Source organism: Micrasema longulum, unplaced genomic scaffold (assembly GCF_059751315.1).
Source record: "Micrasema longulum isolate JH-2025_06_02 unplaced genomic scaffold, ASM5975131v1 h1tg002091l, whole genome shotgun sequence".
In the NCBI taxonomy this organism is placed as follows: Eukaryota; Metazoa; Arthropoda; class Insecta; order Trichoptera; family Brachycentridae; genus Micrasema; species Micrasema longulum.
In genome coordinates, this window is record NW_028279258.1 from 215,413 (window position 1) to 231,604 (window position 16,192).

General features: G+C 42.8%; 1 protein-coding gene across 1 annotated transcript; it reads left to right on the top strand.

Annotated features, from left to right (window-relative positions):
- Positions 1 to 9,636: 9,636 nt before the first annotated feature.
- On the top strand, positions 9,637 to 15,014 carry LOC148273064 (uncharacterized). Its single transcript, XM_088239197.1, has 2 exons — positions 9,637 to 13,521; positions 13,578 to 15,014. The coding sequence occupies exons 1-2, from the start codon at positions 9,637 to 9,639 to the stop codon at positions 15,012 to 15,014; spliced, it is 5,322 nt and encodes a 1,773-aa protein (XP_088095323.1).
- Positions 15,015 to 16,192: the final 1,178 nt, after the last annotated feature.

Sequence of the window (16,192 nt, forward strand, 5' to 3'; positions counted from 1 at the left end):
GTTGATACTTGTATTTGATTGATCACAATTGACAATACTGCAGTGGGAGCTTTTAACCCTATAATGCCCAATGTAGACGATCTGCTACATACCGATAATCGGTGTATAAAAGTGATTTCAAACATGTTTATCACTCGGCAACTAGTTTATTATATTGTATTCATACTAGCCATTATAATTTATTTTGAAGAACCGCCACCAGGGTAAAAAAATCGATAAAATTTGAAACAAAAAGTCAGTTGCACGTATTCTGTCAAAAGTGTAATTTGGCTTAAGTTCAAATGGTGATTCCTTTTTTAAAAAAATATTTTAAGTTATAATTGTTTTTGCAACTTTCATTTTTATTTAAAAAGATGTTCATAAGAATCGTTATTTCTTGCTTTCCTTATATTCTTGTATTTTAAGTCTGAATAATTGGCGTGCGTGCATGAGAAGATTTATGAATGTAGAGGAAGCGAGATCTGTGTGCTTTGATATAGTGACGTGGCGTTCTATCCTATCTGCCTACCCTTACGGGGAAACAGCGTGATAGCTTGTTTATTATGTTTGTTAATGCCCGATGTAGCATATTGTCCACATACCTAAAAAAATAAATTAAAAGTGAAAAAAAAAATCCTTTTTTTTCAACAATGTTTTGAGTTTGTCCAAATTTTTGTAGACAAGGACTGGATTCAACCCCCTAGAGAGCTGTCATTGGCAGGTCATCAGTCCTGTGGATGCCTAGACTTCTATATTTCCTTCTGTAAGATGTTCTTCATGTCTGTTGTAATATGATAATATTAACAGCTCCCTATGGGGTTGAATCCAGTCCTTGTCTATAAAAAATTGCATAAACTCAAAACACTGTTGATGAATCCACCTGGCCCAAAAAGAAGTATAACAATTGAAAAATATTTTCAAGTGTTGCCTAGTATGTAGGTGAAATAATAAAGATTTCAGCTCTTTAACTTCACAAACGTCAACAGATAGAAGAGACGAAGGAATGTAGATGTTCAAATAAAAGCAGAATGGTAAATGTTACACGGTGTGTTAAGTGGCCGCTAAAACCAGCCAATGACAGGTCATAAGCCCTGTGGATACCTAGACTTTTATATTCCCTTCTGTAAAATGTTCTTCATGCCTTTTTCCCCAGTATTCAATATGGGATTGCTCTGAACTATTATCTCTCATCAATTTCAGGGTGCCTGGAAGAATGACTAGACAGGTGCCACCGTTTTGTAGCAACAATTCACGGATAGTGTATACTAGTAATGCCGTATTAAATAGACCTCATGAACTCGGCAATAGTTATTCCAACGTATCTGATATATTTAGTGCAGGGTATTGTTCCTATAGAACAAACCTTTTGAACTTTTTTAAAGATGGTGAATGGTAATTATGTTTATTTATTCATACATTTCATAATATTCACCGTTTTTTGTTCACTTTGCCCAGCTGTATGAAATAGGACTTATGATTTTCTCGTTGTATTACTGTAGAATGTTTAATTATTCAAACTTTCTACTGAATATGCTGTATAATTTTTAGGTTTAATATTTTTTTTTTTAAATCTTAGGTATAAGGAAATTTATTTAAATAAAATTAAGCCAAGGATGTAAGGATAAGAATATATTTTTTGTAAGAATTAGAAAAATTGGGCATTGAAGGGTTAAAGTTATTTAATAAAATAAAATATCCAGTTAATTTTCATCTAAACTTAAGCGGACAGCGTCACAACACATTACCGCAATCCTTCCATGCACCATGAAGTGGTATGTACATATATTATGGTTGTATCCTTTAACATGTTTATTTATTTCAATATAAAATCTTATGTTGAGCGGAAATGTTATTAAGTATTAGAATAATTAAATATGATATAAGATTAAACTTATTCACCTTGTATTCGAAAGACAATAACAAATAATAATATATACATATGGTATCTTAAATCAAGTAGCCACAAATACAACAAAAAAAAGTACGCTTGTAATACTCAAAATTTGAAAAAAAAATCTCAGTTGAAAACCTGTGCGTGTTTCTTTGTACATTGATTGGCTGCCATCATCCAATCAATATAACGACTTTTAATAATCAATATAAGTATATATTAACACATTTTTTGTAGTTAAGTGTTTTTAAAACCTTACTCTTTTATTTATTTCTTGTTCCATATATTTTTTCGATTCCTTTTAGATGGAAAGAAATAAAAGTAAGTTTTTGATAGGAACGAGACCGAACAGAATTCAATTAGTAGAACTTACTGTTTTATATTCGAAGCATCACACAAACACAAATTAACCGTTTGTTTCTTGAACATATATTTAGTAGAGTTTTATAACTGTTTCTTTTTGAATTTTGTTATTTATAGCTTGAAAACGAGTACATAATTTTCGTGTTTTTTTTTTTGAAAACTCTTAAATGAAGAGAATTGTTATGTACAATATTATTGTACAGTCAGGGAATCTATTTATTAATATACCCGGCACATGTCTTTTATCTTACAAAAGTGCATATTTAATATAATGTAAACAATAATAATATAAAATATTTAATGGCTTGGACATTTCTTAGACATCTTAACTGGAGATGCAGGAATACCGATCTCAATTATACAGAGTGTTCTTTAAACCCTGTCACATCCGAAACCACGATGGTCAGTATGGGCAAGAAGACATATTAGCATATTAAAAAATATTTAGAACGCACAATTAAAGAAAAAAAAAAGTATTTAAAAACACAAATGGTTGCTTACTTCTGCAGGGGAGAAGCGAGTGGGGCGTGGCCATGTGGTTGACGGCGTATCAGACTCCCTTCTCCCCTCTCCTCGCTTCACCCTTGCAGAAGTAAGCAACCATTTGTTTTTTTAAGTATTTATTTTTGTAAATTTTATTCGTTTTAAAAATGTATTTTAATGTGCCAATATCTTTTCCAATGTGTGCCAATTCTTGCTCTCATACTGATCATCGTAGTTTCGGATGTGACAGGGTTTAAAGAACACCCTGTATGTCTTCCTGCAAAAAGCACCACTTGCTTAGTTTAGAAGATCGCCGTCTGCTGTTAGACATGGAGGTCTTTCATGACATACTTAGTCGACGCCTTGATAGTCCGGCTCTTATGTCAGAGTTATCATTATATGTCCCCGGCTACCGCACCCGTCACACATCGAGCTCTCTATTTCATGTGCCTGTAGTTCGTACGAACTATACCCAGAACTCTCCACGTATATGTTGAGCTTGTGAATATAATTTAAATTTTCCTCTCATTGATCTATTTGATTGTCACAAATTAACATTTAAAATGCGCGTTTTTTTCTTATACTTAGTTTCTAAAATAAAATCTTATTTTTTCTCTAATTCTTAATATTTTATATATTCTTATATTTTTGACACTTGTGCAATAATATTTACACACATGTCCACCCTCATTCCATAATAACAACCACTTACCCACCCTCTCACACACTTACACCAACACAAACACACTAGCATGTATTGTACGAGTATTTAATGTATTTCTGTGGATTTCCGTCATTCGTTTTATTCTCTGTATATTTTAGTTGTTATATTTTTTTTACATGTATTATTGTTGATATTCCTAATAAATAAAAAAAAATATATTTAAAAAAAAACACTTGAAAATAATGTGAAAAAAAAAGAAAAAAAAAGTAATATGGTATATAAATACTATGTGGGGTTCAAAGTTCATTGATCGATGGCACACACACGTGCTAAATAATTTTACCTGAAATTTTGATGCGGCGACCGATGAAGCAAGTCAGCGTTTTCTATAGAATCCAATACAACATATAATGCAACTCTAACATTATTGCACATAAAGGTGAGAGCGTCGTCCTGCAGTACAATAACATAGTCCCTACCATGAAAATATGAAGAACTAAGGAACGTGATAAACAACAGTCAACGCCTAGTCATTCAGCCAGTTAGTCAGCATCAGTCACTCAGTTCCAGCATGTAGGTCAAGTGGAGTTACTTCAACTCCTCATCACCGTAACACTCGCACGACACGATCTAATATTTATTCGCTATGTAATAAATACGCATTAAACATCAATCTCCTCTCTTCTGTCAATATCTAATTGGGATAGGAGCTCCACCAACCCTCAGCAACCAAAATCCCACAAATATATCACAGCAGTTTCATATAAATAGCACGCTAAAATATTATAGATAAAAATTTAAAAATAAATAAAAAAACTATGTGCCCATTTACAATTTTGAAGAGGAAGAGCTTTTGAAGTATATTAAATGCAAAGATATATTTATTTATACATATAATTCTTCTGTACGTGTGATGTCACTGAACTTCTCCTAGATTTACGTGCGGTTTTCAGCGAAATGTAGATCTTTGCGCTGTGCGTTTTCGTAGATATTAATGTTTTCAATTTAACCTGTAAAAAAAAAAAAAAAAAATCATTTTTCATCGACCTACCAGGGTTGCATTCGACTATAATGCATATACAAAAAATGGAAGGATGTTGTTTTTTTGTGTTTAAAAAAAGTTTGTTTAATGTTTACAAACAACATTCACTTTTTATGGATCCCAATCAGATTCTTTACTTACATTCCTTATAATTTCTTCCCATTTGTTTCTTTTTACTGGATTTTTGGTAATACTAAAATAATATTAACTGACATTATACACATTTTTGAAAATCGCATTCATAAATTAAGTGCACCCCTGTTGGTGAGTTTGACATTGGCAAAAATAATTCTATATTTGAAAATGAATTAATTTATGTTTTGGAATTCAAGTAAGTACCTAGGTACCTACTTAAATTCAATTTTTGAATATAAATATTTTTAAGTTTTGAAATTCAATTATAAACAAGTACCTGGGTACTTACTTATCAATGAAAAGTCTTTTTCCAATGTAATAGCAGGAGAATATGAAGGAAACAGTATAATTTTTCAAAGTTTCGTAATTTTGAAATTACTCCGCCCGTGACGTCACTAGTTGCCGTCGGTGTGTTGTCGTGACAGGAGAGTTGGCTTCCCGGAAACCGGAAATCTATCACAACTGGGGTCCGTATGACCGAATTATTTAGTATCATATTCGTTGTTTTAATACCTGGCGGACATTCACGACGACATTTTGAAAAATAAAATGAAATATCATTAAAACACCGTGTGATTAAGAGCCAGTAGAATGTCCCATCGCGATGTGTTCTCAAAATGCACATTCCAAGCGCGCGATGGTCGGAAATTATGAAACAATGCCGCCGAGAATGTGCGATTCGCTCGGTACAGTTATTCTCCGAGCAGCACCAATTTACCTGTCACAGCGTAAGCGCGCGCCGCGTACCGCGCCAGCAGGCCCCGGCGCTCGGACTGCGCTCCCCAGGCTTGTAGGACGATGAAGGTCGCCAGGTGAGGTCGTTAAACTTTTGACCAACTCTGCAAACTACAGGCTGATTAAAAAAACTGTATCCAATATTTTATGATGCAGTTTGTTCAATTGATAATTTATCAGAACACCGTTCTTAGTGCTTGGCCATAGTGGCGAGCGTAAATTTTATTTTATTTTATTTTCTATTTTATTTATTTCAAACACAAACAGATGTACAGGTTAAATTAATATAAATAAAATCTATAAAAAATATGTACATAGTAGGGCCTGCCATACAATTATATGTATTCACTAAATTATACTGCAATAAAGCGACGACGTTTAAAGTTTAAACTATAATAAAAAAATATACTGAATGTTAAAATTAAGAAATATGGACAAAACAAGGAGATAGTGTGAAGGAAAAGAAGGAAATGGATAAGGAGTGGTGAGGGATGATTGAAGGAAAGTAGGAGTGGAAAATTGCATTTGATTTCATGATTAAGAGCAAGAGACAAAACGTCTATTCTCTGTTATTCTGAATCAAGCCTATTAGTTATCTTCTGCACCTATTATATAAAGTGTCAAATATACCAAGACCATTAAAATTCTTGTTAACAGCTTCACATATACAAGGGATCGTAGAATGTTTCCGATGATTAGTTTTAAAATTACGAACATAGAAAATATCAGAGAGTCTAGTTGGTCTGGAGGGGACACGGTAAGCAAGTAGATGAATTAGTTCTGGGGAATCAAACTTATTATTTACAATTTTGTAAAGCAGGATCTGATCAAAAATATTTATTCTGAGTGCAAATGAATCAAGGTTATGAAATTTTAAAGAAGCTACATAATTAAGAAAATGCAAATGTAATTTGTATTCTACTTGTTTAAGGACTTTTTTAACACTCTCGATTCTATTAATATTTCATTTATAAACAGGGGACCAGATAGCAGGGACATATTTAAGATGGGGGCGTACGTTATAAATGTACCTAAGTTTTTAAAAGATTTACACAGTCGCATGATAAATCAAATCATTTTGTATGCCTTGTTATTTATTGTTTCTATGACTATTGTAATTTAATTTTGAGTCTAAAACTCAAACATATGGCGACAAGTGTAGTGTCCATAGTGACAGGGTGCCACGTACCGCACCTGCGCCGTGTTGCAAAATGCTCGCCACTATGGCCATACACTTGCTTTCAAATTCAGAACATTTTAAATTTTCCTAATTCTATCCATATACTGACCTCGTAGAGTAAAACCATTTGGTTGCTTAGCAATTTATTAATTTCTCTAAAATTTTATTGTGAACGTGAAAACATTGATTGACACAACAGAGTAGATAAGTGAAGTGTCATTTAATAGGAGTAATTGAATTAATGAACTTTGAACTTCAAAAATAAAACAAATTTTATTTGACAAAAAACGGATATTCTAAATAATATTTGATGTTTTAAAGAGTATGTCAGTCAAATGTCCACCATGGCGTTGTTTAATCCGAGAGGTCCAATTGTCATTAGTTATCTCATTAGATAAGCAAAGTAGCGTAGAAAATTTGACTACCCTGGCAATACCAAAAAAATGTCGATTTTGTTTTCTCTGACAATCTGACACTTTTAAACGACACAATACGGCATAGTTGAATTCAAATTGGGAGTTGCGTACTGAGCGACGTCTACAAATAAAGTAATGGGTCAAAACGTAAAACTACTCGTTTACGAGTATTTTACTTGCCTTCTGTTTGCTGCGCGAATGCGGTTTCTGGACTATTCTTAATTCTATGGTTCTATCATAAGAATCGTAAAAATCCACTCTAAATATTACCCATATGTATTTTCACTGTCCGATCTGTGAATATATATTTTGCTCCCTTGCTGTATATTAAATACACCTCCAGTTACACTATCTTAAGCTCATGTTTCCGCAGCCTCAAAATATGACAATATTACTAAATTTGCTTTCTAGAAACCTAATCACTCAATCCATTATAATATTACTCATTAAAACTGAAATTACTTTCATATAAAATCTGTGTGACAGATCTTTGAAGAGAAAGGTAGTAGTATACAGGCTGAAGGTTGCTAAACCTTATTTATGATTGATTGATTTTGGATGTATAATTATTGTTTATTTTGATAGATTGCTTTTTGTGTGGTAATCGGTAGTAAATATTAGAAACCCATAGTTGCCATAACTTCTTACGCAATTTATTCAATTTGTTGTTAATAGAAAAAACGACGAATCAATCACGACGTTTCCAAATAATTATTATAATAATATGCTTGACAATGTTTTATTAAATTTATTTGTAAAATACTCGTACTAATAAATAAATAAACATGGGTAGAACTGCCGAAAAGTACGATTGATCAATTTACCTTCCAAGTAAGAAAATTGATCCGGATCTAATGGAGTACTACATTTTGACAGAAAAATTGTGGTTTTATCCGAGTATAAAGTGAATATTGCGTCACTATACAAGGACGGCACAGCATGTGTGAAGGTAAATGAGTAATTCACATCATGGTTTAACATTTCTAAAGGAGTCAAACAGGGATGTGTAATGTCACCATGGTTGTTCAACATATTCAGCGATAACTGTATGAAAAAACTGATAGATTTAAGAATGAGAGCAAAAATGAGTGGTAAAACTGTTAACTGTCTTCTGTATGCTAATGATGCCGTGCTTCTTGCTAGCAGCAAAGAAGACCCGCAATTCTTGGTAGCAAAAGTCTAGCGATTTGCTTATGGATGTTGATAAATCAAAAGTGATAGTTTTTGAAAGGGATGAAAATATAACTAAATGTAAGATCAGTGTGAACGGAGATATTCTGAATCAGGTAGAAGAATTTGTGTATCTAGAAAGAATGTTTACTAGGGATGGAAAGACCGAGAAAGATATTGAAAGGAGGGTGGGTGCCGGGAACAGGTTGAAAGTTGCACTGATATCTACTTTAGCAAACAAATGTTTATCGCAGGAGGCAAAACTAGCAGTTCACAATGGAGCTCTACTGCCAACTCTAATGCATGGAAGCGAAATATTGAATTGGAAAATAATGATGAAAGTAGGTTAAATGCTGTCTAGATGCGATCCTTCAGGCGAATGTGTGGTAAAATGATGTGTGATAGGTGCACAAATGTCGAGATCCGTGAACTGTGTAAGGCTGGGATATGCATTATCGACAGAATCAAGAAAGGGGTGCTGCGTTGGTTTGGACATGTAGAGCGAATGGATAGCGAAAGAACGGCTAAAAGGATCTACGAAGCGAATGTTCATGGATGCAGAAAACGAGGAAGACCGAGAAAGAAATGGTACGATCAAGTCCATAAAATACTTGACGATGCACATGTCAAAAGTAGGAATAATCGGCGTGCGTGCATGATAAGATGTATAGATGTAGAGGAAGCGAGGTCTGTATGCAAAGACAGAGTGATATGGTGATCTATCCTCTCTGCCTACCCATATGGGGAAACGGCGTGATGGTTTGTGTTACGGACGTCAAACGGAAAGCGGCCCTTGTAGGGACCGCCCCTGCGCTATATTAAAATGTTTAGACTTAGGGATCTCGGTATGTGTTAGAAATGAGCTGCCCCTCCAATAAAGACTAGTATTTGTCACTTTCGGGGGTGGCCTTTTCCATACCGAGACATTTAGAATAGGCATTTAGTTACAAATTAGTTTTAAGTATATTTTTGAATGTGCATCGTTTCGCGCTGCGTTGCCGCCGCAAGAATGCCGTGAGAACTGGAGGGGGTAGTGCCTATATACGTGGAGGGAGGGAGACGGATGGAGCGGGCGTGCGGCCTTCTCTATCGCTCTCTCTCTCTCCGCGCGGCATACGACGGCTAGACCCGCTCGGCGGGGTGAATGGTGGGGCACGTAGCGCGAACGGTATATAACGTGTACAAATGAAAATAAATGACACTTCTTCTCTGACGTTTGGCTTTTACTCATCTCTACTCGCTTCTCCCCGACCCGGCTTTCTACTCGATTCTTCTTCACTTCGCTTGACACCTTCGCTTCACCCTGGACTTGGATTTTGGACTTCTCTCCCTACGGATTCCTGACCACGGCGAACCGGCAACTTCAACCTGAAATAAGAGGCCCTTCTGAGGACATCTCCGGCCCTGACGAGTTAGACAAGATCGCCTAGCCTCCGCTGCCTTACAACCAGTGGATCGGGACGTGTGCGTTAGTGACTGCAGCGGAACCACAACACGACGCCGGTAGCGCGTTAGCTACATTGTTGGTCCTTCGAGAAATCCGGATCTGCTGTCGTCACACGAGTGATCATCTACCTGATGCCTGCTTCTCTTCGGTCTGGAAGAAACGCCGCCATGCAGGAAGGACGCGCCGAATCCGACTCCGGTTCATCGACTTCGGCCCAGACGACAACGGAATCTACCGCCCACTCAAGAGAGATGCGAGCCATGCAGCAGCGACTGATGCAGGACATGACGGCCGGGATGGTTGAGATGTTCAAGGAAATGAGATCTCAGCTCCCGCTCATGTTGGCCGCTACTACAACCCCAGAGAAGACCACGACGCCCGCCGGAGCGAGCGCCGCGGCGGCGGCGCCTACCTGTGCACACCTTGGGTCGTTGGAAACGACCCAACCCGGGCCTGCGTACTTGGAGGAAGCCGCTGAGCCACGACCGAACGTAGCAAGCCCTGCGGACCACGCTACATTGGACCCGACGACACTCGGCTCCATGGATTCGGAGACAAGACGACTCACCGGCGAGTGGGTTGACAACCAGAACAGTGCTTCATACCCCACAGTTGACAGGATGGCCGCAGCATTCGTGAGGGCACTGAAGGACGGTGATTCGACTGGAGTGACGTCGCAGCCACGAAGTGATGACCCAAGGATGACGTCATTCATCGCGAGGCAGACTGGTGCGAGAGACCTGCCGCAGTTCTCCGGGGATCCGCTAGAGTGGCGGATTTTTAAATCGCAGTTCAACCAGTCTACGGAGATGTGCGCATTATCCAATGCAGAAAACATCATACGGCTGCAGAGATCACTCACAGGACGGGCCAGACAGACTGTATCGGCCCTACTCGTGGACCCGGGCAGGGTTCCCGAGATCATGAAGATGTTGGAATCCGCGTTCGGACACCCTGAGCTCGTCGTGGAGACGGTCTTGGAACGGGTGCGGAGGATTCCGAAGCTGCCAGACAACGCGTCCGCGGAAGCCGTGACGGATTACGCCGTCGCAGTGAGGAACGTCGTCGCGACCGTCGAAGGATTCGACGGTGAACACCTTTCTTCGCCGAAGCTTCTCTGGGAAATGGTAGGGAAGCTTCCCTACACGCACCGATGGATGTGGATTACGTCGCGCATCGGGACGAAGAGAAAAGCGAAGTTAAGTGAATTAGCCGACTGGCTAAAGGACGTGACGGGCGTGATACCTAACGCCGGGTGCCTCGATATCAACACAGGCCCCGTCAGGGCTGAAAGGAATCGCGCCTCTAAAGGACACGTGCTGCTGAACGTACACAGTGAAAGTGAAAAATGCGCAAAGTGCAACGGAACACACAAGCTCGACGTGTGCCGCGAATATTCGGGGCTTGGCGTGAAAGACAAGTGGGCATTTGTGCGCGATTTAAGACTGTGTTTCCTGTGCTTGGGGAAACGCTGCCGAACGTCGAAATGTCGGGCAACAAGGTGCAACATAGACGAGTGCGGAGGAAGGCACCATCGCACACTACATACGCCGCGCGCCCAGTCGACGGATGAGAATGTGTTACACGTATCGCGGAAGGAGGGCTCGGTCGCCCTTAAAGTGTTACCTGTGACTCTCAGTGGACCGAAAGGTCGAGTAAATACATACGCGTTACTAGACGAAGGTTCAACTATCACACTCCTGGAAGAAGAGGTCGCCGACGCGATCGGAGCGCGCGGTCCACAGGCCGGTATACAAGTCACGGGTATAGCCGGAATCGCCGCTAGTGATGCGTCATCGCGACGCGTAAAAGTGATAATAAAAGGCGACGCCGGCGCTTATGAAGCGATCGCCTACACAGTTAAGACACTCAACTTGCCGACACAAAAAGTTAAAAGTTGCGACAACTCGGCGCGGGAAGTGACAGTGAGACCTAAGATGCTTATAGGCCTCGATAACGCCGAGTTAATAGTGCCGCACGGCCGGGCGGAGTTTCGAAGTGACGGCGTCATCATAAGTGATACGCCGCTTGGCCGCGTCGCGTTTGGCCGACACGTGAGTCATAACGATAATAACGCGAGTGCACCTACGGGTGAAAAATATAACGAAGATAAGTCAGTTTCTAATGGCATAGTGAAAACGGTCCTAGTGAGTGCTAAAGGACCGTCGCGTGATGACGCGCTAAGTGAATTAGTGAAATTTAACTTCAAAGTGGATTCGATCGGAATCACGACCGCGCCGCGGATATGTGCCGCAGAAAAAAGAGCGCTGGATATAATGCATAACTCCACAAAGCAGCTTCCCACAGGCCGGTGGGAAACGGGCCTGCTATGGAGTTCAGACAACGCATCGCTCCCCTACAACCGAGAAGCGGCAGAAAAACGCCTCTACTCGTTGGAAAGAAAATTAAAAAAGAACCCGGTACTTGAAGTTGCGTACCGGGCTAAAATCAGCGAGTATGAGGAAAAGGGATACGCCGTTGAGTTATCCAGGGAAGAAGAGGCACGAGAAAACCCAAGGAAATGGTTCCTGCCTCATTTTTCGGTATGCAATCCGAACAAGGTTGGGAAAATTCGGGTTGTGTTCGACGCGGCGAGCCCTCACAGAGGTGTGTGCCTCAACGACCACTTACTGACGGGACCGGACTTGCTCACGTCACTAGTGGGGAACATACAGAGGTTCCGAGAGGGTGGCGTAGCTATCGCCGCCGATATAAAGGAGATGTTTCTCCGCATAAAGATGACACCCGATGACACGATGTCACAATTGTTTTTGTGGCGTCGAAAACCGAACGAAGCAGTGAGGACCTTCGCCTTCACATCCATGATGTTCGGAGCCAGGTGTTCTCCGAGCAGCGCCCAGTACGTAAGAGACCGCGTGGCCGCGGCGAATGCTGAATCATTCCCGGAAGCAGCGCGGGCTGTACACGAGAAAATGTACATGGACGATTATTTGGACGCCGTGGATTCGACTGCGGAGGCTGCAAAATTGGTGAAAGACGTCACGGCCCTCCTGCTGACGGGGGGCTTTGAAATGACGGGATGGGCATCAAACAACGCCAAGGCATTGTGCTCGGTCCGCGACGAGGATCGAGCCAAGACGGCTATCATCATTGGCGAGGCCGCCACTACGGAAAGAGTACTAGGCGTGCGGTGGGACCCGCACGCAGACTATCTAGTATTCAAGTATAACCAAGAGGGCGGTGACGAACCTGAATGGCCTACAAAGAGGCAGATGTTGGGAGCCGCCATGAGGGTCTTCGATCCAATGGGATTTATTGGATGCATAACAGTGAGGGCTAAAATACTGTTACAAGCCGTGTGGCGATCGAACATACAATGGGACGAGGCTTTAAAACTAGAACACGTGCAGAGATGGCGCGAATGGCGGCAGTTACTAGCCGAAAGTAACTGCGCAATACCGAGGTGTTGTATCAACAGGAAGGCGGAGGAAATAACAATGCACGTCTTCAGCGATGCCTCGGAACAAGCCTGCTGTGCGGTGGCATATTTTGTGCACAGGGCGGGCACTAGCTTTATTATGAGCAAATGTAAAGTAGCGCCGCTAAAGCCTTTATCGATACCGCGTCTAGAACTTCAGGCGGCGCTACTCGCCGCGCGGTTAGCGGCGAGTATAAAGAGGGAAAGCCGCATGAAAATTAAAAGAACTATATTCTGGACGGACTCGAGCACGGTTCTATCCTGGATACGCACGGACCCGTTGAAGTATTCAACGTTCGTAGCGAACCGACTCGGGGAGATCGATGAAATCGCCGGAATAAACGGTTGGCGCTGGGTACCGACAAAACAAAACCCGGCGGACATCGGAACGCGAGATACACAGCCACTCGATCTGTCTTCGAACGGCATGTGGTTCCGGGGCCCAGATTTCCTCTCCCGGCCGGAGAGTGAATGGCCTCAGGAAAAAGGGACAATCTCGCCTCCTGAAGACGCGCTGGAGATAAGACCACCGCGTCACTTTGTGGGCCATTGCCACACGACGACAGGACTCCCGGACGTATCCCGCTTTTCATCGTGGGTACGACTTATACGGACGACGGCCTGGGTTATGAGGTTCGTCGGACGTTGCCCCCCCCCCCCCCCAGACAACGTGACGAGCCCGAGAAGCCGGGAGGTGACTTCGAACTCCGGGCCGAAGAATTGAATAAAGCCGAAGAAATATGGGTGCGCCTGTCACAGAGGCGTGCCTTCGGCAAAGAAATAGAATGCCTACAACGGGGAGAGGCCCTACCGCCCGGAGGACGGCTACGCGCTGTCACGCCGTTTATTGATGGAAGCGGCATACTGCGTATGGGAACCAGACTACAAAGGATAGATGACCAGAACGTGAATGCCCCGCCAATACTGGACGGTGGGGATGAATATTGCAGACTGATGATAAGTTACCAGCACGCAGCATCAGGACATCCAGGGACGGAGCGCACGATAAGCGATATCAGGTCGGGCTACTTTGTCGTGCGCCTCCGTACGACGCTGCGAGGGATCATCAGGAGCTGCCGGGCGTGCCGCATGCTGAGATGCATTCCGAAGCCGCCACTGATGGGACAGCTGCCGGCGGCCAGGCTGGCTAGCGGGGAGCGGCCGTTCACTCACTGCGGCCTCGATTTCTTCGGACCGATGACCGTGACACTGGGACGGCGCACTGAGAAAAGGTACGGTGCGCTCTTCACGTGCATGACAACGCGGGCGGTGCATATGGAGTTGGCATACTCCCTATCCGCGGACTCGGCTATAATGGCTCTAAGAAGGATGGCCGCTAGGCGTGGTCACCCCGCGGTATTGTACACAGACAACGGTACAAATTTCCACGGGGCCGATCGCGAGATGAACGCGGCCATAAAGGAGCTAAGCCGAGATGAGAAAATGCTCGGTGAACTAAGCGCCAGAAGGGTGGAGTGGAAGTTCATTCCCGCCTCCTCACCACACATGGGAGGCGCCTGGGAGCGCCTAGTAAGATCAGTGAAGGTAGCGCTAAGCGCTACTATAAAAGCGCGTTCCCCACGGGAAGAGACACTGATAACGGCGCTAGCTGAGGCGGAATACAGCGTCAACAGCCGCCCGCTAACACATGTGTCTGTGGACCCGAAAGATGAGGAGCCGTTGACTCCTAACCACTTCTTGCTGGGATCAGCTGGCGGTTTACAGCCTTTGGTCCATTATAGTAAGGCGGAGGAGGCCACTTGCCTTAGGAAACAGTGGCGAGTGGCCCAACAGATGGCGGACATCTTCTGGCGACGGTGGGTGCGAGAATATCTGCCCACGCTGGCGCAGAGACCGAAATGGAGGGACCCGGCAACGCCCATACAAGAGGGAGACCTGGTATTAATAGCGGACCCAAAGCTGCCACGCAACACATGGCCCCGAGGACGAGTCACGAGGGCCAGCCCGGCCGCCGATGGACAAGTCCGCGTGGTGCAGGTCAAGACGGCGACCGGGACCTACACGAGACCAGCAGTCAAGGTGGCGGTCTTCGCCGAAGGGGGCCACTAGCAGCCGAAGGACGTCCGGATGCTTCAGCGCAGCGGAGACTGCACCGGGGGAGTGTTACGGACGTCAAACGGAAAGCGGCCCTTGTAGGGACCGCCCCTGCGCTATATTAAAATGTTTAGACTTAGGGATCTCGGTATGTGTTAGAAATGAGCTGCCCCTCCAATAAAGACTAGTATTTGTCACTTTCGGGGGTGGCCTTTTCCATACCGAGACATTTAGAATAGGCATTTAGTTACAAATTAGTTTTAAGTATATTTTTGAATGTGCATCGTTTCGCGCTGCGTTGCCGCCGCAAGAATGCCGTGAGAACTGGAGGGGGTAGTGCCTATATACGTGGAGGGAGGGAGACGGATGGAGCGGGCGTGCGGCCTTCTCTATCGCTCTCTCTCTCTCCGCGCGGCATACGACGGCTAGACCCGCTCGGCGGGGTGAATGGTGGGGCACGTAGCGCGAACGGTATATAACGTGTACAAATGAAAATAAATGACACTTCTTCTCTGACGTTTGGCTTTTACTCATCTCTACTCGCTTCTCCCCGACCCGGCTTTCTACTCGATTCTTCTTCACTTCGCTTGACACCTTCGCTTCACCCTGGACTTGGATTTTGGACTTCTCTCCCTACGGATTCCTGACCACGGCGAACCGGCAACTTCAACCTGAAATAAGAGGCCCTTCTGAGGACATCTCCGGCCCTGACGAGTTAGACAAGATCGCCTAGCCTCCGCTGCCTTACAACCAGTGGATCGGGACGTGTGCGTTAGTGACTGCAGCGGAACCACAACACGACGCCGGTAGCGCGTTAGCTACAGTTTGTTTGTTTATTGTTTTGTTTGTATATTTATATATACATACTCGTATACACTCGTAAATAGTCAACATCTGCAATTTATTAAATAATTGAAGAGCAACTTTTGTTTTTATGCCCCAATGTCCAGAATGTGTAACTAGGAATTCTTTGGGATAGGTCTTCCAGCTTTTCGTAGACCTCTTCGCCACCAAAACAGTGTGGGACGAAGAGGGATGGGCATAGCTCGAAGTCTTATATATATTTCGTGTTTATGAATATATTGAAAACCATTATTTTATTGCCCTCGTTTGTCTTTGCTACATGACATGACAATATTACAAATTATATTCTTTTGGTTCAGTTTTTTGTAAACATGTTTCTTCATGTAACT

Bases quoted from the DNA above. Each gene is read 5' to 3' on its own strand.
- LOC148273064 (XM_088239197.1), top strand. From the start codon at position 9,637: ATGCCTGCTTCTCTTCGGTCTGGAAGAAACGCCGCCATGCAGGAAGGA. The intron at 13,522-13,577 runs GTATCCCGCTTT...CTGGGTTATGAG, and splicing joins CGACGACAGGACTCCCGGAC to GTTCGTCGGACGTTGCCCCC.